Source organism: Pseudonaja textilis, chromosome 1 (genome assembly GCF_049901715.1).
Source record: "Pseudonaja textilis isolate UNSWEBS1 chromosome 1, rPseTex1.2, whole genome shotgun sequence".
Classification (NCBI taxonomy): domain Eukaryota; kingdom Metazoa; phylum Chordata; class Lepidosauria; order Squamata; family Elapidae; genus Pseudonaja; species Pseudonaja textilis.
The window spans coordinates 305,842,935-305,869,499 of NC_141990.1; the positions used below are offsets into that span (position 1 = coordinate 305,842,935).

At 40.4% G+C, this 26,565-nt stretch overlaps 1 protein-coding gene across 1 annotated transcript; it reads left to right on the top strand.

Annotated features, from left to right (window-relative positions):
- The first annotated feature begins 238 nt into the window (after positions 1-238).
- Positions 239-26,515, top strand: DHRS7 (dehydrogenase/reductase 7). The gene is made up of 7 exons (XM_026698657.2): positions 239-483; positions 16,168-16,320; positions 20,410-20,516; positions 20,914-21,153; positions 22,864-22,986; positions 23,697-23,912; positions 25,183-26,515. The coding sequence occupies exons 1-7, from the start codon at positions 354-356 to the stop codon at positions 25,216-25,218; spliced, it is 1,005 nt and encodes a 334-aa protein (XP_026554442.1). The 5' UTR covers positions 239-353; the 3' UTR covers positions 25,219-26,515.
- The last annotated feature ends 50 nt before the right edge of the window (positions 26,516-26,565 follow it).

Below are 26,565 nucleotides of genomic sequence, written 5' to 3' on the forward strand. Positions count from 1 at the left end.
AAGCAACCCATCTCCACTGCCAGAAACGCCCCACCCTAAACCACTCTCTGCCCCCCCGAGCCCAGGCCGGCTACCCTCCCTTCAATCCCTTTGCAAAACAGAAATTGTGAGCAACCTCTTGCAAACCAAGCGGTGGGGACTGTCAAGGCCACATGATGAGGGGAGGCGGGGAGAAGTAACTCCACCCCCGCAAAAGTCATTCTACCGCGGGCAAAGGGCTCGTCTGTACCCAGCGGCCACTCCCTGCTTGGGACAGCGGGCGGAAAGGAAAAAAAAAAAGCCAGCCTGCTGCTTATAAGAAGGGGCTCCCCTTGGTCTCAATTCCTGCCGCGCTCTCGCCTTCTCTACGCGCCATGGAGCTTTGCCTTCCGTGCATTGCGGTGTGGAGCTTCGTAGCCTACCTAATCCTGCAGGTCGTGCGCTGGATCCGAGCTGACAGCGATCTCACCGTGCAGTGGGCAGAATGGTGGGGCAAGAAGCCCGGTAAGTCAACCAGCGGAAGGTCTTCTCTCTTTCGCGGTGGCTCCCAACTTTTTCGCTTCAGTCTGCTTGGAGTTTGCTGCATCCTCCCTCGTTCCTCCCGCGCGGGGACGTGGCACAAGTTCTCCGGGGCTGCGCGGGGCCGCTCCATTGCAACAGTTAGCAAAAGGGGTTAAAGAAACAAGAAAAGAAAAGCGGGCGAAGGAGGAAGCGGCCGTTTCACAGTCCGGGCCAAATGCGAGAGTTGGATATCCGGCCATCCTGCGCCAAGCGAACCGACAAACGCGGCGCGATCTCTCGCACAACCGGTGGTTAAATGTCGGTGGAAATTACAGGGATGCTGCGAGATTTGTTAACATTTTAAGCTGAAAGCCTTCGTGTATTTGATATCTCCCAGATGTCGGGATTACAGTTTCTGGCTGTTTGAAAACAGCTCTATTTACCCAAGCCTTTATTGGACCACGTGGCCAAATTGCCGTTTAGTTTGGTTTAGTTTACTGTAGTTTAGTTTATTTATTTTACTTTACTGCTTTTTTTTGCTTTTTTTAAGAAAAACTATTTTACTATTTCAAATGAATTTTCTTTTATGCTTTCGGGCATTTTAGCAAACTTTTTTTTTATTCTCTTCGAAACTTTTTTGGGATTTTCTGGGAAAAAACAGTGAAGCCTAGGGCTGGCTGCCAGATCTGGACTACAAAATGTCAGACTGCAGGATGTTTGTAGGCTCTTGCTGTCTGTCATCTAGAGTTTGTAGCCCAAAGCTAGTAATAGTTAATCAAGCACTGGCCATGCTGGCTGCAGATATGGAAACTGTAGTCACCACTCTTGGAGATCTCCAGGTTGTGACTAGGGTGTGCGCGTAACCTCTCTTTTCTGTCCATGCAGTATTACTCATCAGCTTGGTTGCTAGAACACAAAGCTGCATTTACCGTCCTTGAGCCAGTTTACTTGTGGAAACTGGACAGAAGTGGTTGATCAGGCCCATGTCAGATTTCCAGCTGGAGGCTAGCTTTTACAATAGGTTTTACAATCTGTTTATTTACCAATGATGAAAAGGGCCCACCTCTCCCCTGCTTTTTGAGGCAGGGAAATTCTTATGGGAAGGGAGAAATCCAAGAGTTTGTCGGAAAGGATTCTTTTAAGGCTATTCACAAAATCTTGACTAATGTGTGTATTTAGAGCCAAGCAGTAGCTTAAGTCTCAAGCAAGCAAGCAAGTCTATTGTTTTTGCATTAGACAATGTGTAGTGATACTTTGCTTTTAGGTAAATGAAATAGAACTTTCGTAAACCTGAAATTTTGTACCACCTAGTTGTAAGCAGGGATCCGTTTAAAACAAGGTAGTATGAAATGGCAGGTTTGCAAAACCTACATTCCATTAACCTAAAAACAGGGGGTTTCTCATGGGGTTTAGCTACTTCCCTGTAACAACACCTAACAAAAGAGAAATAGAATCCACAATTCATCTGGTAGACTGAGTTTACTTTTATATTGGTGATTAAAGCACACATGTACACGCTCACAGATACACAATTCATTTTCTAGGGTGACAGCACTGGTATTTATATAAAGCCAAGTCTTGTGAGCATGATTTTGTATATTGCTTCATTGGATTAAATGGAGGATTGTAATTTTTGTAAATTAAGCTTCATTACATTAAATGGAGGGTTGCTTGTAATATCCGTTTATTTAAACTTTAGTTAGATTTAGCTGTAGTACAGTATCTACTAATACATTTATTAATACCATAGAGATCTTTTGCTGGAGTAATTATATTTAAAAAATAAGCCAAAGTGTTGTAAGAGAATTATAAAGTCAGAAGAAACATTAGAGGTCATATTGTTCAGTTCTTACTAGGTGAAGGATCCATTAGATCATCTCTGTCCAATTACATACTTGAGGATCTCCAGCATCGGCGAATTTAACATTCCAGATGGCAGCCTGTTCCGCTGGCTGGCAGCTCTTATAGTCAGGAACTTCTTCCTGATGTGTAGCCTGAATCTCTTTCATAGTAGACTGAATTATAGGGAATAAGTCCACCTTTTGTTCTGTGTGACAGCCCAACAGATACTGAGACTGAGATCATGTCTGCCCACCACTTTCATTTCTAAAACACCTAAATTTATAACAATCAAAATATCTGAATAGTTCCGTCTATCCTACTTCAGTTTCTGGGCTCTCAATTACTATTTAAATAAATCCCCAGCCAAATTAGAATCTATACCCTGATATTGAAAAATATATAAAAATATTGCACAATTGTATCTAATCATTCTGATTATGTAGTAAAGAAACTGAGCAGTAATTGGATTTTTAAAAATTTTATAAAAAGATTAAATAATTGCATTGCTATTTATTCTATATATAGTTGTGTGCATGAACAAATTGCTGATTAAAGGCAGGAATCTAGAAGCAGTTAGTGCAATTATGAGGTTTTGCCCGAGGCATTTGAAAAACAATCTCTGTGTGGGTGTTAATGTTGACAGTAGATTTGATACAGTTTCATATAGACAGAAAGACAGTGTGTTGTTCAAACAGATGATACATTTTGTGTATTTTATATTGTACAGCATCCTTTTTGTACCATTACTTTGTTTTAAATTGCCCAGAGGCTGTCCTGTAATAATAATAATAAAGGAATAAATAATTCATTAAACTTGTAAACCATTAGTTTGCATGTATATATCTTACTCCCGGAAGGAACCTTGTAACTTGCAAATCCCCATGTTTATCCCTAACCACAGAGAAAGCCAAAACTCAAGGTCATTTATAACTAATTATTTCTGCTTCAGAAAGTATATACCTATAGCATAGACAGGTAGTCCTCGACTTACAACCACAATTGAGCCCAAAATTTCTGTTGTTAAGTGACACATTTGTTAAGTGCTCCCATTTTATGACTTTTCTTGCCACAGTTGTTAAGTGAATCACTGCAGTTGATAAGTTACTAACAGGGTTATTAAGTGAATGTGGCTTCCCCATTGACTTTATGTGTCAGAAGGTTGCAAAAAGGGGACCCTATGACCCTGGGACACAGCAAAGGTTATAAATATGAACCAGTTGCCCAGCACCTGAATTTTGATCACATGATCATGAGGATGCCACAAAGGTTGTAACTATGTAAAACGGTCATAAGTCACATTTTTCAGTGCTGTTGTAACTTTGAATCATCACTAAACGAACCATTGTAAACCGACAACTACCTGTATACAGAATAAATGTGCTGCTCAGTGCAGGATTTTTTTTCTCTAGCCGTAGTCACCCAAATGATCCAAGGAAATTCAGATGAAGGATAAAAGAAGCAGCAGCATCCTCTCCTGTAGTGATGACCACTAGCCAATAATAATCAGCTTCAACCGCAACAGTGCAAGAGCACACAACAGATACAAACTCAATGTAAACCGCTCTAAACCTGATTGCAGAAAGTACAACTTGAGGAACAGAGTGGCCAGTGCCTGGAATGCACTACCTGACTCTGTTGTTACATCCTCAAATCTCATTCCTTTAACCTTAAACCAGGCTTGTCCAACCCGCGAGCCGGGCACGCATGCGGCCCAGGTCGCCTCGTAATGTGGCCCAGTGCCCACCCCAACCTTCGTGCCAGAGCCAGCGAGGAGGAGGAGGAGGAGAGGCAGGCGCGAGGCGGGGTGAGGCGGCGCCAGGCCAAGCAGCAAGAGAAAAGGCGGGTGCCATCAGAGCGCCACCTCCTGCTGTTGCTGCTGCCGCCGCCACCACCGCTTCTGCCCCCGCCGCCACCCCCACCACCTCCGCTGCTTCTTCCCCTGCCACACCCTAGCTGCTTCTTCCCCGCCACTGCTGCTGCTTCTGCCCCTGTCGCCGCTGCCCCCGCTGCGAGGCAGAAGCGGCGATGGGGGCAGCGGCGGCGGGCAAAAAGCAGCAGCGATGCGAGGGAAGGCTTCTGCCCCCACCGCTGCTGCTGCTTCTGCCTTCCAGTCCTGCCTCATCCAGCCGGGCCATTTGCAGGAGGAGAGGTAGGCGTGAGGCGGCGAGCTCTCCCCCATAAAATTTGGCCGGAAATTAAACTGTGATAAAAAAACTGTGATAAAAAATAATAATTTTTAATAAATAATTAATAATAAATAATAAAACATCTCACTAACTTCATTTCCAAATAAATTTAATATGTTAACCATGTTTTCTATGGTTTTTTTGGATGATCAGGTATGGTTACTGTTATTTTATTTTATGTGTGGCCCAAACCAAATTTTCATCTTCTAATGTGGCCCAGGGAAGGTGAAAGGTTGGACACCCTTGCCTTAAACTATCCACTATTGATCACACCCCATTCCTAAAAGGTCTGTAAGGAGCACAATTGTGCCTACTGTCCCTGTCCTATTGTTCTCAATTATTTGTACCTATTTCCTGTATTCTTACTCATGTTTATAGTTATACCTATTATTTTGTAAGCGATTGACAAATCAAATCAAATAAATAAATAAATAAATAAAATAATTTTAAAAAGGGCTTAGATAAATTCATGACAATAACTATCGGTGGTTACTAATTAGAATACCTGTATACATTACTCCAAGGGCTAGATTAGAAGATCCTGAGGTAGGTCAAGGATTTCAAACACCTGTATATTTTAAGATAAGCATTATTCATTGAGCTTTGTTTGCTCAACAGTAAGAATAGTTGAATTCATGGAACACTTCAAACCAAAACAAAAAATGTCCTGTGGTGGCTTTTTTTGATAAATGAACAATCTATTGCTTTTCCGTTCTTGTTTAGGTTGTTGGAAAGAGAAAGGCTTTTATATCAGAGATCCTTTGACAGTGAGATAGGTGATAAATAAATTTAATAAATATTTTTTTAGTTTCATTAACAAAATAATTCCTTCTAGGATACCAGTATCTATAGAAAAGTCTTTTTGTATAGCAATATTAAGAATGGATATTTTGAAAATTGTATCTCTTCTTAGAGATGTATTTATGGTTTGGTTAGATACATAAATTTCAGAATATCTTTGTTTTTATCCTGTTAGTTTTTTCTTTCCTTGTTCTTTCCTATATTTTTCTTGTTTTCAATATCGTGTTGACACACCATTGTTTTATTTATTTAAAAGATGAAGCTCTAAAGTGAGTATTATATGGTTATATTGGAATAATATGAGAACTGCCCTGATCACAAGGAATACTTTCAAGATGAAGAAATAATTTCTATGAAGTTGTGGTTTACTGTTCCTTTATTTGCAATTGCACATGGTCTCTGCAGATGAATCATATGCTTTGTTACGCTTATCTACATAAGAATTACTGATGTAGAAACGTTTTCCTCAAGTGATGCAACGTGAGCAGAATATCAGAGTCAGAATGGCATCAATCAGAGTGACTAGTGTTGATATCTTATGAGGACAAGCTTATTGTTCTGACTGGCAAATATGATGGATGGATGGATACCAGTCTGCCATATCAACTGTCTATCCAGCCCTTCATGGAAAGCTGTTAACATTGGTAAATTCAGTGTCACAAAATACAAAGGGGAAAAAAAAATCTCATGAAGAATGAGAAAAACATCTGTACAATTTATAAAACTAATAAGCTGAAATCAGCATTTGATTTATTAACATTTTGAATATTTTTTGTTGTTGTTAGTTGTGAAGTCATGTCTGACCCATCATGACCCATGGACAACGTTCCTCCAGGCCTTCCTGTCCTCTACCATCTTCTGGAGTCCATTTAAGCTCATATCTGCTGCTCATGTCACTGCTTCAGTGACTCCATCTAGCCACCTCATTCTCTGTCATCCCCTTCTTCTTTTGCCCTCAATCTTTCCAGCATTAGGCTCTTCTCCAGTGAGTCCTTCCTTCTCATTAGGTGGCCAAAGTATCTGAGTTTCATCTTCAGAATCTGGGCTTCTAAAAAGCAGTCAGGGCTAATCTCCTCGAGGACTGACCGGTTTGATTGCCTTGCAGCCCAAGGGACTCACAGGAGTCTTCTCTAGCACCATAGTTCAAAGGACTCAATTCTTTAGCGCTCAGCCTTTCTTTCACACTATATTGCAACTGGGAAAACCATAGCCTTGACCATACACACCTTTGTTGGCAGGATGATGTCTCTGCTTTTTAGTATGCTGTCTAGATTTGCCATAGCTTTCCTCCCCAGGAGCAAGCATCTTTTAATTTCTTGGCTGCAGTCCCCATCTGCAGTGGTCTTGCAGCCCAGGAAAATAAAATCACTACCTCCATTTCTTCCCCATCTATTTGCCAGGAATTGAGAGGGCCAGATGCCATGATCTTAGTTTTCTTAATGTTGAATTTCACAACTTTTGCACTCTCCTGCTTCGCCCGCATCAAGAGGCTTTGTAATTCCTCTTCACTTTCTGCTATTAGAGTGGTATCATATGCATATCTGAGGCTGTTGATATTTCTCCTGGCAATCTTAATTCCAACTTTTGATTCATCTAGCCCTGCCTTTCTCATGATGTGCTCTTCATATAAGTTAAATAGGCAGGGCGACAATATACAACCTTGCTGGACTCCTTTCCCAATTTTGAACCAATCAGTGGTTCCATGTCCAGTTCTTACTGTTGCTTGTTGACCCGCATATAGATTTCTCAAGAGACAAATAAGATGGTCTGGTACTCCCATCTCTTTAAGAACTTGCCACAATTTGTTGTGATCCACATAATCAAAGGCTTTAGCATAGTCAATGAAGCAGAAGTAGATGTGTTTCTGGAACTCCCTAGCTTTCTCCATGATCCAGTGTATGTTGGCAACTTGATCTCTAGTTCCTCTGCCTCTTCAAAATCCTGCCTGTACTTCTGGTAGTTCTCAACCCACATTCTGCTGGAGCCTAGCTTGCAGGATTTTAAGCATAACTTTACTAGCATGTGAAATGAGTCCAATGGTGCAATAGTTTGAACATTCTTTGGCATTGCCTTTCTTTGGAATTGGAATTTTCCAATCCCGTGGCCACTGATGAGTTTTCGAAATTTGCTGGCAAATTGAGTGTAGCACTTTTACTGCATCATCTTTTAAGATTTTGAATAGCTCAGCTGGAATACTGTCACCTCCACTAGTTTTGTCGTTGCTCAGATTTCCTAAAGCTCATTTCACGTCACATTATAGAATGTCTGGCTCACGGTCAGTCACCACCCCATCGTGGTTATCAGGGACGGTAAGCTCGTTTTTGTGTAGTTCTTCTGTGTAATTTTGCCACCTCTTCTTAATCTCTTCTGCCTCTGTTAGGTCCCTGCCATATTGGTCTTTTATCATGCCCATCTTTAGATGAAACGTTCCCTTAATATTTCCAATTTTCTTGAAGAGATCTCTGGCCCACCCTATTCTATTGTTTTCTTCTATTTTTTGCACTGTTCATTTAAGAAGGCATTCTTATCTCTTCAAGTTATTCTCTTGAATGCTGCACTGGGTGTATCTTTCTCTTTGTCCCTTGCCTTTCGCTTCCCTTCTTTCCTCAGCTATTTGCAAAACTTCCTCAGACAGCCATTTTGCTTTCTTGCATTTCTTTCTCTTTGGGATGGTTTTAGTTGCTACCTCTTGTACAATGTTGCGAACCTCCATCCATAGTTCTTCAGACATTCTGTCTATCAAATCTAATTCCTTAAATCTATTTGTCACCTCTACTGTATATTCATCAGGGATATGATTTAGTTCATACCTGAGTGGCCTAGTGCTTTTCCTTACTTTCTTCAATTTAAGCCTAAATTTTGCAACAAGAAGCTTATGATCTGAGCCACAGTCAGCTCCTGGTCTTGTTTTTACTGACTGTATAGAGTTTCTCTATCTTTGGCTGCAGAGCACATAGTCAATCTGATTTCTGTGTTGACCGTCTGGTGATGTCCATGTGTAGAGCTGTCTCTTGGGTTGTTGGAAAAGAGTGTTTACTATGACCATCGTATTCTCTTGACAAAATTCTATCAGCCTGTGCCCTGCTTCATTTTGTACTCCAAGGCCATATTTTGCATATTACCTTCCATTAAAATATTCTACGCCAGGTTTCAAGATTGTTTTAACATGTAAAACCATAGGTAAGATATGACTCTATAGCTAAAAAGAAAGGGCCCTCAGCAGATCTTTTAAAAAATATTTTGCATGGCATCTACCGCAGGGGTGGGATTCAGGTGGTTTGAGCCGGTTTGAGTGAACCGGATGTTAATTTTACATCCAGTTCAATGAACCGGTAGTTCCAATGGCCAGCTGGTCCCACCCACCCTGCCCCATGCTTCCCAGGAGTCCCCATGAGGCCTGTCTGGCTCCCAGGTAAGTGCAGGGAGGCCTCCTGGGAGTGAAAATGGGGCACGGGGGTGCAGCGGCCCCCACGCCCCGTTTTTGCTCCCAGGAGGCTCCAGGGAGTCTTGCTAGGCCCCGTTTTGGACCTAGGAGGCCTTCCTGCAGCTTCCTGGGAGCATGCAGCCATCCAGTATGCCTGGATTAAATGTTTAGCCAAAAGGACATTTGGAGTATTTATTACCACCCTTGGAATGTTCTAGGTAAACAAAACTAGGCAGTCTCCTAAAACTGTTGAAGCCGATCTTCTTTCTTTCTTCCATATCCTCCTCTTCAAAACAAGTAAGTTGCTCTGCTTTTTCATGCCAGGCTTAGTGTGGTAAGTTCAGAGTGGATTTTGTAGAGAACAGCTTACCTTTCGGTCTCATTCGTTTGCTCAGTTTCAGAGCATACATTACACAATTTCCAAAGCATAATCCAGACTATTCAGCAGTTAGCCTAGCTGCTGCTTCATGGTTACATCATTACTTCTATTGCTATCACAACCTTTATGGAGTCCAATGGCCTTTTAAATTTGACAAGCAAAAAACACAGTAAATATTTGTCACAGATATTTTCCCTTTTCCACTTTGTGGTTCGATATTTAACATGCTGTGTTACTATTCAGGCAGTTTGCAAACTTGTGTTTTTTGTTGTTGGAAGGCAATTCTTTAATTTAAAGATAGTGGTAAATTCTTGGTAATAAAATGGCAAGTAGAAAGGCTCACTTCCACATAAGAAGGAAAGGGTTAGAAAGAATGAGAAGGTTAACCTTTGCTTTGTTTCCAATCTCCCGTTTCATGACTTGGTCTTCATAAAAAGTAGCTCTGAAATTGAAGCCATATGTTTTAAAACAAAATTCTTTCTGTTTAAGTACAAGTATGCAAAAAGTTTCAAGATTAATCCAAGATGTTTAATGGCTTTAAATATCTGGGTGTTGTACTAAGGTTTAAGTAGAAAGAGGTTCCAGCTGAAAATATACCATGAATAGCATAGGGATGCATGGTAGCTCTTCTTTCTTTCTTTCTTTCTTTCTTTCTTTCTTTCTTTCTTTCTTTCTTTCTTTCTTTCTTTCTTTCTCTTTCTCCTTCTTTCTTTTGTTCTTTCTCTTAAAAGAAAGAAAGAAAGAAAGAGGGAGGGAATGGGAGAAAGAAAGAAAGGGAGGGAAGGGAGAAAGAGGGAAGGGAAGGGAAAGTGAATGAGATATGGACGGATGGATAGAGGGAGATGGATGAAAGGAGAGAAAGGAAGGACCACAAACCCTGGCACTAGACGCAGCTTCAGAGAATGCTTTGAAACAGCATAGCAATCCAGGGCTGGAAGAGACCTCGGAGGTCATCTAGTCCAACCCCCTGCTCCAAGAGCATTGTTAAAGTGAGTTTCTCTCTTTTGACCAACCCAGTCACATGACTACATAGCCATGCCCACTCAATCACATGACCACATAGCCACATCTACCAAGCCAGGCCCACCCAGTCACGCCCATCAAGCCATGCCCATAGAACCAGTTGTTAAAATTTTTGAATCCCACTCCGTCTACCCCAACTCAAAAAAGACAAAAATGTTGTTGGAACCAGAATTAAGATAAGAATTATATTTATAATCTTCATCTAGAAACTGAACTAAAATATGAGATTTTTTTCCCCCTAAAAGCAGTAGCCATCATTTTCATGAAACTCCACAGGGATGGCTGGATAGGGCAAATATGAGCAAACACAGATGATCTCAGTAAACAAGAGGGAATCATATACAAGGAGACATTCTCTTAGGTAACCTGGACCCAAGAAGCACTTAATTAATTGGCATTTTATTCTATTTATATATCATGTTATATATGTTCTTGAAATATCATGATATGTACATCGATTGACTTCTGGTTTGTTTACAACAGTAAAAAACAGTAAAAAAAAATTAAAACCAAAACAGCGGGAAAAGCTCAGGTTCTTCCCATTAGGCACAAAAGCCAGCTGTGGGACTTTGGATCAACCCAAAGCACGCCCAGTCTTGTGACAAACTAGGTGAAAAACAAAATCCCCGATCTCGCCATGGATTGACAAAGTTTTCTGTAAGAAGTAGGCAAGCCAGAGCAAACCAAGGAGACCTTGCAGCCATGTGGAACAGATGGTAGAAAAACCCCAAACAATACCAGAAATACAAGATACAGAAGGACATCACTCACTGATCCCCAAACACCTCCAGAACAATTCATTTTTTAAAATTAACTTTTGGAAAGCTCTAAGGACGCTGCTGGCCTGTCTTCAAGAGGAACACTATTTTTTGTAAGAGGACGGTCTAGTAATATCCTCCTTCAAATAAAGATGATCTGGGTGGCTCACAACAATCAAAGCAAATAATTATAATACCCAATAAAAGAATAAAAGATGGCAAGAATAATGGAAGTCACTAATGCTAATGATTGAAACTCCTAATTGATAGTTAAAGGCCACATTAATCAAATCATCTGGAAGACAATTAAATTTTTTAATCTTCATAGTCCTTTATATATTTATAGATCGTTAATTCAGTGCTGTACGCAGCCCAGAGTCATTTTTTATGGTATGACAGGCCATGTAAATTTGATAAATAACATCTTGTAACTTTGCCAAGAAAACTGCAAGAATGTAGCCACAGAAGTCAAGTTAACAAATAACAGATAATCAGAGTTGGAAGAGACCTTTTAGGTCATCTAGTCCAACCCCCTGCCCAAGCAGGAGACCCTACATCATTTCTCACAGATGGCAGTCCAATTTCTTCTTGAAAGTCTCAAGTGATGAAACTCCCACAACTTCTGAGGGCAAGCTGTTCCATTGGTTGATCGTTCTCACTGTCAGAAAGTTTCACCTTATTTCCAGGTTGAATCTCTCCTTGTTCAGTTTCCATCCATTATTCCTTGTCTGGTCTTTGGGTGCTTTAGAAAATAGCTTGACCCCTTCCTCTCTGTGGCAGCCCCTCAAATATTGGAAGACTGCTATCATGTCTCCCCTGGTCCTTCTCTTCACTAGACTAGCCAAGCCCAGTTCCTGTAACCGTTTTTCATATGTTTTAGTCTCCAGTCCCCTAATCATCCTGGTTGCTCTTCTCTGTACTTTTTCTAGAGTCTCAACATCTTTTTTATAGGTGACCAAAACTGGATGCAGTTTTGGTTGACATAGAAGGTATCATTACTTTTAACAATACAAGGAGAGTTACCAGATCTACCCACAGTTAAATATGCATCAGAGGTAGCACACACTGGCTCAAAGGCTAGGAATTTTATCTAGAAAAATATAACTAACAACATTACAACAAACTACTGGAGATTCTGTGATCAAATTCTAGGAAGGTACAACACATTTCCTGCTGTTATTAATTAAATAGTGCTGTGTGTTACATAAAATGCTGAGTTGTCAATACCAGGAAGTGCATCACGCTGGTTAATCTTAATATCACTAAAAACATTCGAAACAAAAAAAAGAGCTGAAATAAGTGAATAAACAGGGAATTTTCTGGGGAATTTAAAGGAGAGTCAGTTCAGATCCCCTACTGTATAATAAATATTTTCATTAATGTTTTGGATGAATAAAAAGGAAGGATAATTAGGCACAGTAGCAACAAGACAGGAATAATATTCAGAAATGTCTGTATGAGTTGGAGAAATAGGTGTAAAGAGTCATAATGATATAGATAGGTAGGGAGAGAGAGGGAGAGAGAGAGAGGGAGGGAGAGAGGGAGGGAGAGAGAAAGTGTTATTCACTTTTAAGACAACTGCACATGTATACCGTACCTAACTTGGTATAGTACTTGTGATAAAAGTGTTGAAATAGTAACTGAAGGCAAACTGAATATGAACCATATGGCTGCAAAGAAAGAACAAGTAGATCTAAGGTGCACCAAATAAAAACTACTTTGGAGACCATGAGAAGAAATTGTCCTACTTAATTCTGTTTTGGTCAGCCCTGACTTGGGAATTGAGACTCACATTGTTTCTACCCATTCAGTGTGTTTAGGTAGAGGAGGATGCACTCCAGGTCTGCTTAATTAAAGTCATTCTGTTGGACCAAGGAACCTTCTCTATCATTGCCCTTGCCCTTTGGAATAGCACCCAAATTCCAAAGGTATGCACTCTTCAAAGTTCTGGAAATCTCTTAAAACATGGTCCTATTCCCAGGCCTTGGGTTAGAATGGCTGTGGAACTCCTATTGAGTCTTACATGCTGAGAGTGCTGATTTTGTCTCTACAACCTTGGGGTTTTAGCTCCTGTATGTTGTAACTTATGCATTGGAAATATTGCAAGGAGTCTTTTTGGAGTTGGGCAGCCTTAACAAATATAACAAACAAATAAATAGCTCTGTGTGGCCATTAATAATATGAAGAGGGAGGATCTGTTCTCTCATCATGTTAGAATTTCAGCACTGAATGTGTTCAAGATGACAGAATTGCAACATATGAAAGACAAATACAGTTCTTATAGTTTTACGATTTTGTGGAGTTTAGAACTTGTGCTCAACCATTGACATGAACCACAAATAGATCAGCAGAAGAAAATTATTCTTCTTTTTCTACCCATTATGCAGTTAAATTATGAAATTTCTTATCAGAGTTATAGTAACAGCAGTCACTTTAGATGAGATTAAAAGGAGTCTGAATGCGTACTTTCCCAGAGCTTCAGATTATCAGTGGTTGCTGTATTAATGACTGCTTACTGTATTATCTTCCGGGTCAAATATACCATTCGACACTGGTTGCTGAGAAGTGATAGTGGAAAGGCGTTACCACCCTCCAGTGAGCTTCCTAGATGCATTCAATTAACTCCATGTGACACAAAATGCTAGACTAGATGCTTAGATATTTTGTTCTTATGAAAACAATGTTCCATCTGCTAGCTGCATTGAGCAACAACAAAACCAAAAGGATTGTTGAGATTGGTTACACCTTTGTACAGCAATCTTCTTCAATGTGGTGTTTTCTGAATGTTTTAGAATTTGGCCATGTTGGCTGGGTATTAACATTGGCAGCCTGGCATAGCCAAAAGGCTTCAATTTAGAGACTGTTTACAGGTTCAGTTTCCCTAAAAAGGGGGATTTTGGTATAAGAGAGGTCAAGCAGAATGGTCAGAGCTTAGAACAACTCCTGTACAGTATGAAGAAAGACCTTTATTGGAAAGAAATAAAGTGATAGCTAACACAATTCTGAAAAAGGGTGAAAAATTTGAAATGAATAAGCAGATGTTTTTCTCTATTTCATAAACACTAGAATGCAGAGTTATTAAAAGGAACTGAACGGTGGGGATTCTAGACAGAATAAAGTATTGCATTTAATACTGAGTTCATGGGATTTGTTACCAAAATATGTTGTGGTAATCTTCCTTTCAAAGATTAGGAGAAGATTACAGGTATTCCTTGAATTATAACCATAATGGAGACTGCCCATTAGGGTAATAAATCATGGGTCATCATGTAATCAACCTGATTCTATAACTTTTTTTGCAGTGATTGTGAATCATCATGGTCATTAAGTGAGTCCATAGTTGTTAAGAAATGCCATGGTTTTTTAAGTGAACTCATTTTTCACTATGGGGCATTTTTGCAAAAACCAGAAGTAAATGCCGATTTTCAGTGAAAATGCCATAAATTGCAGCCATGTGACTGCAGGATCCTGCAAAGGGTCATAAAGGCAGGCTGGGTTGCCAAGTGCTTGAACTGCATCATGTGACCACGGGGGGGGGCTGTGTGTGGTCATCGGAACTTCAGAACTGGTTCGTAAGTATCTTTTTGGTGTGAGGGTGCCTGTCCAAATTTCAAATGGTCATTAAGCAACTGGTTGTAAGCCGAGTACAAGGGAGGTGAGGGGAGTCAAGCTATTCTCCAAAACACCTGAAGGCAGGACGAGAAGCAATGGGGGAAGCTAATCAAGGACAGAACCAACCTGAAACTAAGGAGAAATTTCCTGACAGAACAATTAATCAGTGGAACAACTTGCCTCCAGAAGTTGTGAATGCTCCAACAGTGGAAGTTTTCAAGAAGAGATTGGATAACGATTTGTCTGAAGTGGTCTAGGGTTTCCTGCCTGAGCACGAGATGGGTCTAGGGGCATGCATAAGTGCACCATCGTGCCTACCGTCCCTGTTCTACTGTCCCCATTTATTCGCACCTATTTCCTGTATTCTTACTCATGTTTATACTTATACCTATTTTCTTGTAAGCGATTGACAAATCAAATAATAAAATAAATAGATGACCTCCAAGGTCCCTTCCAAGTTATTCTATTCTATTCTATTCTATTCTATTCTATTCTATTCTATTCTATTCTATTCTATTCTATTCTATTCTATTCTATTCTATCCTTGCACTTTTTTAGTTATTATTATATTGTAAGCCTCCTAGAGTCGCTGCATCACTGAGATGGGTGGCATAGAAATGTAATAAATAAATAATACCTGCAGTTAAATAGTAATATATTAACTTCAGTATATCATTGTGAATATCAGAATGCTATTTCATTCATGGAATGCATGGGGATTTCCCATTGGCATTTAATCACCATTGTGGGAAACTTCAGAACCGATAGGTCTGTGGCTTGATCCAGCATAACCTTTTTTTTTTCTTGTTTCTACCTTTGTTTAAAACGAAACAAATCTTCATTATATCCTGTGTAGAGCAATAGCAAAAACAAGATTTTCACTATTATATGCTGTGAAAACTCCAGATAGCCTTCTGTTTTCAGAATAAAGCTATGTATTCCAGAGCATATGCATGTCTAGTGTCTTGTAGCTAAAGATGTAGACATATATTTGGCAGGCTTACTTGTTTGCTTTGTTGTCTGCAAATTTTGAAAGACCCAGCAAAGTCCTTGGGGATTTATGTTTGCCCAAAGTGTACAAAGTTAAAAAGCCAATGATGTCCTTAGGAAGATTGCTTTCTGTGAACTACCTTGTAGTTTGATCGTTTGCGTAAGAGTTCACGTTCTTCTGCTGCCTAATGATGAACTGGCCTCAGCATCCTCTAAGTAAGTTCAAGACAAGAAAGAACATTGACCCTTTAACAGAAATCTACTTATGATGTTGAGATTTTGTGGAGTTTAATCAGAAAAAGGTATGATGTAATACAAAATAAAATAAATAAATAAATAAACATTTATTAGTCTTCGAATGTTTTAAGATACTGCTATCTTTGGTTTAACATTGATATTGTATTTTAAACCTGCATCATGACCTTGCTGAACCCGAGGGAAGGGGCAAACATGCCATAAGTCTCAAGTCCCTTCATGTCCACAAGAGATCCAAATGAATTCCATTGATTTTTATCTATCACCAATTTGCCTTGACCATTAGTAGTTCATATTCCTGTAGAGAGCATTAGCATGCAATAAACCTATATTCACTTGTACTGCCTGGACTCCTAATATTCTGTGCTTGACACATATTCTTGTCATCTACTTTGCTGTTTTTTTTTTCTTCCCCAGAAAAGGAGCTGCCTAGGAAAGTTGTCTGGGTGACTGGTGCCTCCAGCGGAATTGGAGAAGAGTTGGCCTACCAGCTGGCCAAGATTGGCTCATGGCTTGTGTTGTCAGCAAGAAGAGAAAACGAATTGGAGAGGGTGAAAAAGAAGTGCCTTGGTAGGGACTATTCTAGAAGTCTGTGTGTGCAATTTCCTTTAACAAGGTTGCAAGAATTGCAAATACAATTACAGAACAAAAATTAGTGTGCCTCTTTTGGCATATTTATATTAAGTGCTGTGCTAATTCCAGTTAGGTTTCTGCAGCATCTGTCTGACCTTGCCTGGTTAAGTAAACTGGTCTAGTATTCAGTTGGGATGCTACCCAAAAACTAAGGCAGTAAGAAAGAAAATAAGAAATATTCCGGAAGGAAGCAACAGCAAACCATTTTGATACTGGTGCTAATGAAACTTGGCAATTACAGGAGGTATCATGCTGACGAGATTAGGAAAAATTGAATGATCACTGAACAGCTAATTGGCAATAAGATTATTTTGTCATTGATACTGTTTATGCCTTAGGCTGGTTGAGCTAGGCTGTAGTTGCCTAGGTGTTTAGCTTATCCAGGTTTCCTTCCCTTTTTTGATATATAGCCAAGTGGGGCAGAGAGGAAGGTTTTGGTGCTTTGCACATTATATTAGCTTAGCTCCTGAAAGACACCAGATTAATTATCTTTGTTTGACTTATGGCAAGTGATTTAATCATTAACAGATGCCATCATATGTAATCCATGACTTGAATTCTAATGTGTTGTTGTTGGAAGCAGAGGGCAGAGGAATCTATAGAATTTCAAAATCACTGGAGTTTTAGTTTAAAAAAAAACCCAACAAAAATCATAAACCTCAGATAAAACATACAGCATTAACTTTCAGATTTATCATTTAAAATTCAGTGCTCAGAGCTGTGAAATCATCTTATGTCTTTTTTGATTTCATTGTGAAAGAGGGAGAGCCTTGCAGATCTGCTTCCAAATAAGTTGCTCTGAAACCACAGGTTGTCAAGTCACACCCCACAATATCTCCCTGGCATGTTGGTGCACCACATTCTGCTGCTATTGAAGTGACATATGAAACTAGCAGAGTAAGCTTTAAAACTCACTGAGAGGAAGAGAAAGGAAACCTAAACATTCCCTCCCAATCAGGGGTGTCAAACTGGATTTCTTCAAGGGTCAGATCAGCATTGTGATCTCAGTGAGCCTCGGTGGTGCAGTGGTTAGAGTGCAGTTCTGCCGGTCACCAACCTTTGGGGGAAATAAATCAGATTATTTTAAGAGCTGTGGTAGTGCAGTGGTTAGAGTGCCAAACTGCAGGCTACTTCTGCTGCCTGCCGGCTGCCTGCAATCTGGCAGATTGAATCTCACCAGGCTCAAGGTGGACTCAGCTTTCCATCCTTCTGAGGTGGGTAAAATGAGGATCCAAATTGTTGGGCAATATGCTGACTCTGTAAACCACTTAGAGAGGGCTGTAAAGCACTATAAAACAGTATATAAGTCTAAGCACTATTGCTATTGTAGTTCTCTGACCAGGCCGGGGAGGGAGATGGGATGGATGGCTCCTTCAGCACCCTGTCTGCCAAAATGTGTTGCGTGGGGCCATGTGAGGCACCCCCATACCCCGTTTGCGGCCTGGAGGGCCTCCTGCAGTACCATGCCAGCCAAAACAAGGTGTGGGGGGCTTCACGCATCCCCATGCCCCGTTCTGGCTGGCAGAGTGCTGCGGGAAGCTAACTAGACTGAAAACAGGACATGGGGAGGCATGTACACCCCCCACGCCCCGTTTTGGCTGTCAAAGTTACCACGGGCTGGTCCTTTGCTATTTCCAGGCCAGCTCCACAAATCAGATTTAAGCATCCTAATGGGCAGGATCCAGCCCGCGAGTCTTGAGTTTGACACCCCTGCTCCAAATCCTGGGAAGACAGAACATCTAGGTTTAACTCACGCAAGTTGGACCCAACCTGGAGGTCCTTTCTCTTCCTCAAAATTATAATTTTAAAACACTCCAGCAAAAATAGTCCAGCTTTTTAAAGCAGGAATGTGCAAAACTCTATTCTAAACATGGAGTGCTCCTTGGAATAGTTTGTTTCTTTCCTGGAGTGTGCCAGTTTGGTTGTTCAGAGGTAGTTTGTATTTTTTTGGAAACAAATCTTCTAGAACAGGAAAGAATGCACACTGTTTTAGGAAATTTACTGCTGGAAAATTATGAAACCCCCCAGAATGGATAGATTGGCATGTTCTAGTAGAAAACAAAAATATTCCAGGGAACATTACTGTGGGGTTTTGCAGTGGAAGAGGAAGAAGTGTTACGTGACATGATTGAGACTGATTCAAAAGTGGAATTTAAAATCACAGGCTTCGAGACAGACTTGGAAAAAGATGTTGCACTGGACATACAAAAGAAACCAGCTGATTTACAAAAGAGACTAGTTAAAACTTTGAAGAATTTTGTGAGAATACTTTTTATTTTTTCAACCAACGTCTCTGTGTGACAACTCTCTGAAAACTGAACAAAATGGAAATACATTTGGTGTATAAGGAAAAGCTCAGTTCAGTTCCAAAAATGGGATGGATATAACTACAGGGGAAAAAATACACCAGACCCTCTGATCATCCATATGGGAGAAAAGAACACACAGCAGCTCTGCACGTTGCTGATTTTTCCATTCTAAGCCCCCCCCGCCCCCACTTCTCTCCCAGACATATGCCTTAGAGTGGACCTATATATCCTCACCCTCTGCTTCCCAGGCATGCATATACACAGACGTAGGCCACTGCCAGTAAAGAATGACTGAAATCCAGTTCTGCCCGCTTTCCTTATCTCGCTTAAATTACAATACGACAAGCTTGCAGAAACTCCCCCTTACTCTTATATTCTGCTCATAGATAAGTGGGGGCTATATAAAAGCTTGGATGAAGCTGTGCAGAAGAGGGAAGTTTCCCCAATCTCATGCCCTTCAGGCATGTTGGGCTGCAGTTTCTCCTATCCTCAGCTCAGCAGACCCTTATTGGGCAATAAGCAGCTCCAGAAATTACATTTGCCTTCTGAATAATTTTTTTTAAGGAATAACAGTTTGGTTTTTCACAGAGAGGATCACATCCTTCAGAGGCCTGGCCAAGAGCCAGAAGTGACCACACGCCCATATTCTCTCTCAGGTGCCATCTTTTCTGTTTTCTGACACCAGGCAGTTCCTCCCAAGTAGCAGGGAAGGGACAAATCCCTTGTTGTGTTTCAGAATCCATTTCTGCAAGGTAGTTTTAAAAATAGGCCAAGGGTCACATGCAATCAATCGGAGCAATGCAGGTTTCTCAATCCTGATTTAACAGACAGCATGTTCTGAAGAGCTGAAACTTATATTTGAATTAAACTCCTGGGGACTCCAGTAACAATATGTACTATGCTAACTTGGCATATTAGTTAGGGAAAAACAAAAAGCTACAAATGGTCAAGGGCATGATTTTCAAGTTGCAACATAAGGCTGTGAAAGCTGCACTTTTAAACTATGTCAGAGAAAACTTATTATTTATTAAAGAAATTTATATAACCGTCCAACTCACGTATAGGTGACTCCATGTACCTTTCAAATTTTTTTTAAAAAAATCCATCATATATTAAAAACTGTTGCCACCACCCATGGTAGCAACAATACAAACAAATCTGCTATTTGATTGGCTCTGTCTCTATTTATGGTTCCCAGGTCCTCTAACAAAGCCATGCTTTTAGGGCCTTCGGAAAAGCAACAGAGTGGGGGCCAACTGTAGCTCAAAGGGAACAACAATGTTTTATAAAGATGTGTGAGAATATCTTGAGTTGCAGGAAGTACAGATCATGCACTACCAAAGAGGTGTTGGCTAGGAACACAAATATTGAAACCTGAGTTTAAACAATGGGTGCGCTATGCAAAGACAAGTCATTGGAGAGACAGTTCAGATAGGTAGAATAAAATTGGAAAACAGAGCCAATAGAAAATAAGTGGACTAAATACAGTCACAAATGACAAACTTAAAAGAATTCCAAAGAAGCACTTACTGGCCAAATGATGCCCATCAGACCACGAAGGGTCAGGAGTGTGTGAAAAATTGAAATCAAAGGGGAGGGAGGAGAGGAGAACTTTGGGTACCCCTTTCTGCATGTTGAGTTGTGTTTATGAGGCGGGATGGAGGAAAGATCCATTATTTCTACAAGACATTTTGTTTTTTTATCATTTTCCCTTTAGAGATCAGCAGCCTAAGTGATAAAGATATCCTCATTTTGCCACTTGATTTGACTGACAGGGGATCCCATGAATCAGCCACAAAAACAGTCCTTCAGCATTTTGGGCGGGTAAGTTTCATTTTTTTTTTTTTAGAGAGAGAGAGGACGGAGGGACAGAGGGACAGAGAAAGAAGCAGAGCAGGGTAGGAAACACACAATTTGTATTGGGATGAAACCTGGCATGGCAGGATCATTTTGCTTTAATGTGGAATACAGTTACCCTTTTAAAAAGGAGTCAGTGTACCCAAGAGGGAGCATGAGAATGCAGACATATATGTAAGAAGCCCTTTCATATATCCCAGACAGTGATGTTGAAAGAGAATAATGAGCTGGTGCTGCAGAAATTCAAACAGAGACAGTTATTTGAGGTCTAGCTGCGTTCTGAGTCTATAGTAACCTCAGTTCTTGATGCAGACAAGAAGCCGTAGTATAACGAATTTTTCCTTCATTTCCTTTCTTACAAAAGATCGACATTTTGGTGAACAACGGTGGACGTTCTCAGCGTTCTCTTTTCGTAGATACAAGTGTTAATGTATATAATGCTATAATGGAACTCAACTATCTGGGCACTATCTCCTTAACTAAATTTGTCCTGGACCACATGATCCAAAGGAAGCAGGGAAAGATTGTCACGATGAGCAGCGTCATGGGTATCATGGGAGCTCCCTTAGCAACTGGCTATTGTGCCAGCAAACATGCTTTGCAGGTAAGTCTCTTTCGAGCTGCTTTGGTCAAGGGAGGTTCCCAGAATGTGTTGGGAGTACAGCTCCAAGAGCAGAGAGAGTAGGAAGAGTGTGCCCTGCTCAGCTTCTCTGATTCAACGAGGCTGCCTGCCACTTCTGGAGTGGCAGGCAGCCTTGGTGGATCTTCTTCAGAGGTTTCCAGGCTCGTGCATGCTGAACGGAAGGCATTGGGAATGAAACCACGTTGCTTCAAGCCTGCCATTGGCATGCAAACACAAACTGGAAACATCTGAATGCCCCGATCTCGCAGAACTTCAGCACCCATTCTCTGCGAATGGGGATGGGTGGCTGAAGTCACATGACATCATGGCCCCCAGAAGCTTCCTGTTTGGGTTCGCCCGTCAGTGAGAGACTTGAAGCAACGTGGTTTTGGTCCCAAAACCTTGTTTCGAAAGGCATGCAAATGCTTTTCCATGCCTAGTCTAGAAGCTTCATTTGGGCATCTATGGGGCTCTTTGAAGTGGTGCCCATAGCCTGTCCACTCGGGAGCAGGGAAGCCTCCCGGAAGGAGCTTTGCCAGTTATGCCCTTGCAATTCAGAGGCCAACACTGTCCAGCCAGCCTCAGTTTCCAGAGAGGAACTCGGCCCTGATGGCTTAAGCACTTGTGGCCACCACTGTGGCAGTGATGGTGGCAGCTTCCGTGGTCCCAAGTGGACGGGCTATGGGCCCCACTTATCTGTGCAGTTGTTCATATTGTGAAAATAAAATATATACAAAAAATTGTGGTATGATCATATTTGTTTATTTTTGCATGTGTCAGGCCTGTCCCAATCTGATCACTTGGGAAAGAAAAGCCTTTGATTCCATTTGATTAAAGTAAAGCATTCTTTTACTAAGAGTGTTGATTGCAGTAAAGCCAAGCTCGCCCTCAAATTACCACACTCACTGGATATAAAAATAAGATGTAGGTTTGCCCCCAGCCCATCCCTCCTCCCATGACCTGTCAGTTTCCAGCCCAAGGGAGCCTGCTAAAATGTTTTGAGAACTCTGAGGTGTTGTGGGGAGGTGTTAATCAGCATATTTTTCAGGGTGCCTGGCCATCAGATGCCGGTATAAATAGGATCCAGCTACTCTGGTCCTTCTCACCTCTCATTTCCCCTCCTCCCAATTTCCTATCACGTACACACAAAACTTCATTGCTCTTTAATCCTTCCCCCTTTCATCCTGCCCCTTTTTTTATGGTGGGATGGCTGTGAGGTCCCCAAGCCGAACTAGGCAGTTCGGACACCATAACTCTTCTGAGCTCTGTTTTCTCTGGCAGACACTGTGGACCTGTCTTTCGCTGTTTCCAGGGTGGCCCCATGGGCCAGATCTAAGCACCCCGTGGGCCAGATCTGCCCCCCGGCCCTTGAGTTTGACACCCCTGAAATAGATAAAGAAAAATGGAGAAGCCAAATAGATAAAACACAGATAAGCTTATAGCAATAGCATTTAGACTTACATACTGCTTTATAGTGCTTTACAGCCCTCTCTAAGCGGTTATATAACAACCCACCTTTAAAAGGTATTATGGATCTGAAACCTTGAAAGTAGATAACAAAAACTTTGCAACATTGTAGGTTGTGTTTATAACTGCATCTGTATGTAGTTACAATCTTTGAGGCACATGATAAGTTTATTCTGTTCATGGTTGGGGAGACCCTTCTATTAAGTTCTTTCTGTTCTTTCTTAGGGCTTCTTTAACTCTCTTCGGCCTGAGTTTACCGATTATCCCGAGATAAGTATTATTAATATCTGTCCAGGGCCTGTCCAGTCACAGATCATCCAAAATGTCTTTACTGAAGAAATTTCAAAGGTAGGAATTTTATTTATTTATTTTTTATCTTCCCTTTATTATTTCTACAAATAACCCAAGCTGGTGAACATACCTAACGGTCCCTCCTCCTCCTATTTTCTCCACAATGACCCTGTGAGGTGAGTTGGGCTAAAAGAGGGACCTGGGGGCCCAAGGTCACCAGGCTGACTTTCATGCCTAAAAAGGGTCTGGAACTCACAGTCTCTTGCTTTCTAGACTAGGGCATTGACTGCTAAACTGACTGAAATGGTTTAAAGGACAATGAACTCTGGACTGTTAAAAGAGTTAAGAATAAAAAGCAATGAAATCCTCACTGGTTAATTATTGCCCTGTCCTTGATTGCTGATGACAGTGCCTAACAATTGCAATTATTTGCTAAGAACATCATTTTATCTGCCTAGAGACATGTGCAGAATTAGGAAAGTTAGGATGCCCATGGAATTCAACCAATGGCACACTGGCATTCTTTTAAAAGCAAATCTGCTTTCATGTGCAACTTGAAATGTTCTGCTATTGTAATGATTTTGTTTTTGATTTCCTTATGATGGCGAAGGGGAGGAGGGAATCTTCATTAGAGCTTCATTAAAAGCTATGTAATGTCAAGCAGCTAATTTTGGGGGGATTTTAAGGATTAATTTGCCTAGTAAGCCATACTTGTAACACATTCTGATTTTCTCTAATTTTCTGTTGTGTACCATTCCCATTACCAGGTTAATCAAAACGTTGGGGACCAATCTCACAAAATGACAACTCACCGCTGTGTTCGCTTAACCCTGGTTAGCATGGCTAATGATGTGAAGGAAGCCTGGATCAGTGACCATCCCTACTTGGCAGTTTGTTACATGTGGCAATATTTTCCCACTTGGGCATGGTGGCTATTGAACCGCATGGGAAAGAAGCGGATAGAGAATTTCAAGAGTGGAGTGGTATGTTCTTCAAATAGAATCTTTTTCCTATCCTGATATTATTTAATTGAGTAGGTTTAAATCTGAGAAGGTTGTATGTTATGCAAAATGCCACATTTACATCTCCAGATTTAAGTCTCCTTGAAAGAATATAGATATATAGATTTTGGCTCTATATACACTTTAGGGGTGCCTGAAGCTCTATTTTTTTTTAGCAGGGACATCCATAGTTAAAAACAATGCACTTTAATTGCAGCTGTGTCTGCCACCTTGATTTTTAAATTCCATCTCTCTTTTGTTCATACTTTTATTTGTTCCTACAATTCTAATACCTGCATGATATAATGTACATGCCTTCTTGTTTTGGGCTGGACCTCGATAGGAAGCCAAACACAAAGGTTCCTATTTTGAATATTAGGTACACAGTCTGAAAGCTGTATGTATCATTTGTTTTGCCCAACATACAAGGGACTGCGTTTTAACAATGCTTGGGGCTGTGATCCAGTTAATCTAATATTTGGAAGAGTTGAGGGTTTGTGGGATACAATTAGCTTCTTGGGTCTTTATGCAGTTTTCCCCTTAAACTTGCAAAACGCAAGAGAGAGAACAGCCCACATTTCTGGGTATTTATTCTGTAAAGCATCAGAGGTTCCCTAACTTCCTAGCGGTGGGAGGTTTTGCTTTTCTTTTAGCTGTGGATGTGACAGAAGAATATAATCAGGAGCTGTTACAGGTCAAACCATCAGTCTTTCTATCATATGCACTGAGTTCTTCCCAAGAACTAAAATTATTATGGTTTGTTACAGTCTGAATGCTTTCTTGATACAACTCCAGAATCAAAGCAAACCAGATTTCCCAGGTATTTTTCGTTGGCTCAATGTAAATTATGGAAATTTCCAAAGCCAAGTTCATAGCTTATCAGAACCAAGATGTGAAATAGGGCATTAAAACCAGGTGTGACTCTTCCATCATAGGATTTTTTAACATGCTTTAATTCCAGACACAAATGTTTTATTTAATGAAATGCTGTAGATTCAAGATTTCATATTCAAAAGTTTAAAAAAATGTCCTAGGTGTATTTTATTAACTAAGCCTTAAAATGTTGCAACTCACTACTTTAGTATGGATTATACGTTTTAGCAATTTTATGTTGTATTAAAGTGAATAGTTGAGTGGGAATTGTATGTTAATGGAACTTATTGTTTGCTTTTTCTGTGACTGAAGCATTCTAAGTGTCTTGCTTACTTTATTTAATTAGCCTTGCCTAAGTTGCTTGTATTGTTTCTTATAGGATGCTGATGTTTCTTATTACAAAAAGTCTTTATAAGGAAAAGGAGCAGCCAAACATTCCTTCAAACATGAACCAGCATAAGGAAAAGAGAGGAACCTCTGCCTGAAAAGTTTATGATTTGCTTTTACAAATACTTTGGCAAAAAATGATGCAAAAATGTGCAACAAGATGGATGTACCTGTATAAAGTTTCTGGCTTTGCAACATGAGATGGCTACCCAAAGAAAGTTCCTTCACTTGTTGGCTTTTTAACATATATACCAAGATGATGACTCAAATCTGTCTTTCTCCCAACCCTGGCTGGGTTTATATAACCAGCCTATAATAACGTTTGGTTATAACCTACTGCAGGAATGTGTAAGTTTCATTGGCTTCAGAGCCACACAAACTTTTCATAGTATTCTAGGGACTGTATTCCTAAAGTGAATTGGCCAGGATCCATTTTCAAGAGTTCCATGGGTGCCTTAAGCCTCTGTAATGCTTATTAAACTGCTTATTTTAGCCAATTAAACCCCTCCCTTTCAAAATGCAAAAACAGCAACATTTTTGGTGCCAGTCAAGAGAAGGACTGGGGATGGGAAATGAATGGCAAAGGGACACAAAGAAGACCCAGCCACATTCTGGTCAATCACCATTATGATTCTGCTCTCTTAGTAAATAGCTTTTTACAATATATGAGCTCAGTCAATACTTTTCAAACCTTTTCTCTCCGAAACATGCTCCATTTGAGTTTTTCATAAGATAGCTTCATAACTTGGGAGAATTAAAACTTTTATCTGCTATCTCCAACTCAACAATTAAGTACTAAAAAGCCAGTGTCAATTCTTGGAGTTACACTGTATGATTTATAGTTCTACCAACTGCTGATGAACTGAATGCTTTGTCACTGTGACAAGACACTAAATACAGATTTTACAATACCTCTCATGTGAGCAGTATAGCCCAATGATGGTAAATCTGCTTGGTCAAGCCCCTGACAACCCCAAACTTTATGGCTGATCTGTCTCCCATTGTGACTTGGCTTTCTGCTTTGTTGTGTATCCTCATAACTTCTGTTGGCCTCCATTTTTTCCTCATTAGTAAATAGGATTTGTTTGTAAGTAGGAGCATGATTACAAGTCTCTGTGCTTGTGGTTGCCCAATGATGCTGGAAACTTCCATCTTATTGAACCAGGATATCTCTTTCCCCCAATATTCGATTTGTAATTCTTAACCAAAGCTTTTTTTTTCCAAATTGAACAGGCATTAAATATTTTTCAAGTATCCCTTTCATAATACAAATGTATGATTTAGCAGATGAAAAAAAAATAAACTTATGCTATAACAATCATAAATATAGACTCCGTCTTACAGTAAAATACTTATCTGTGGTTTAAGGTATATA

Excerpts from the sequence above, each read along its gene's own strand:
- DHRS7 (XM_026698657.2), top strand. The coding sequence starts at position 354 with ATGGAGCTTTGCCTTCCGTGCATTGCGGTGTGGAGCTTCGTAGCCTAC. Across the intron at positions 20,517-20,913 it reads TCCTTCAGCATTTTGGGCGG|ATCGACATTTTGGTGAACAA; the intron begins GTAAGTTTCATT and ends TTCTTACAAAAG. Across the intron at positions 21,154-22,863 it reads CCAGCAAACATGCTTTGCAG|GGCTTCTTTAACTCTCTTCG; the intron begins GTAAGTCTCTTT and ends GTTCTTTCTTAG.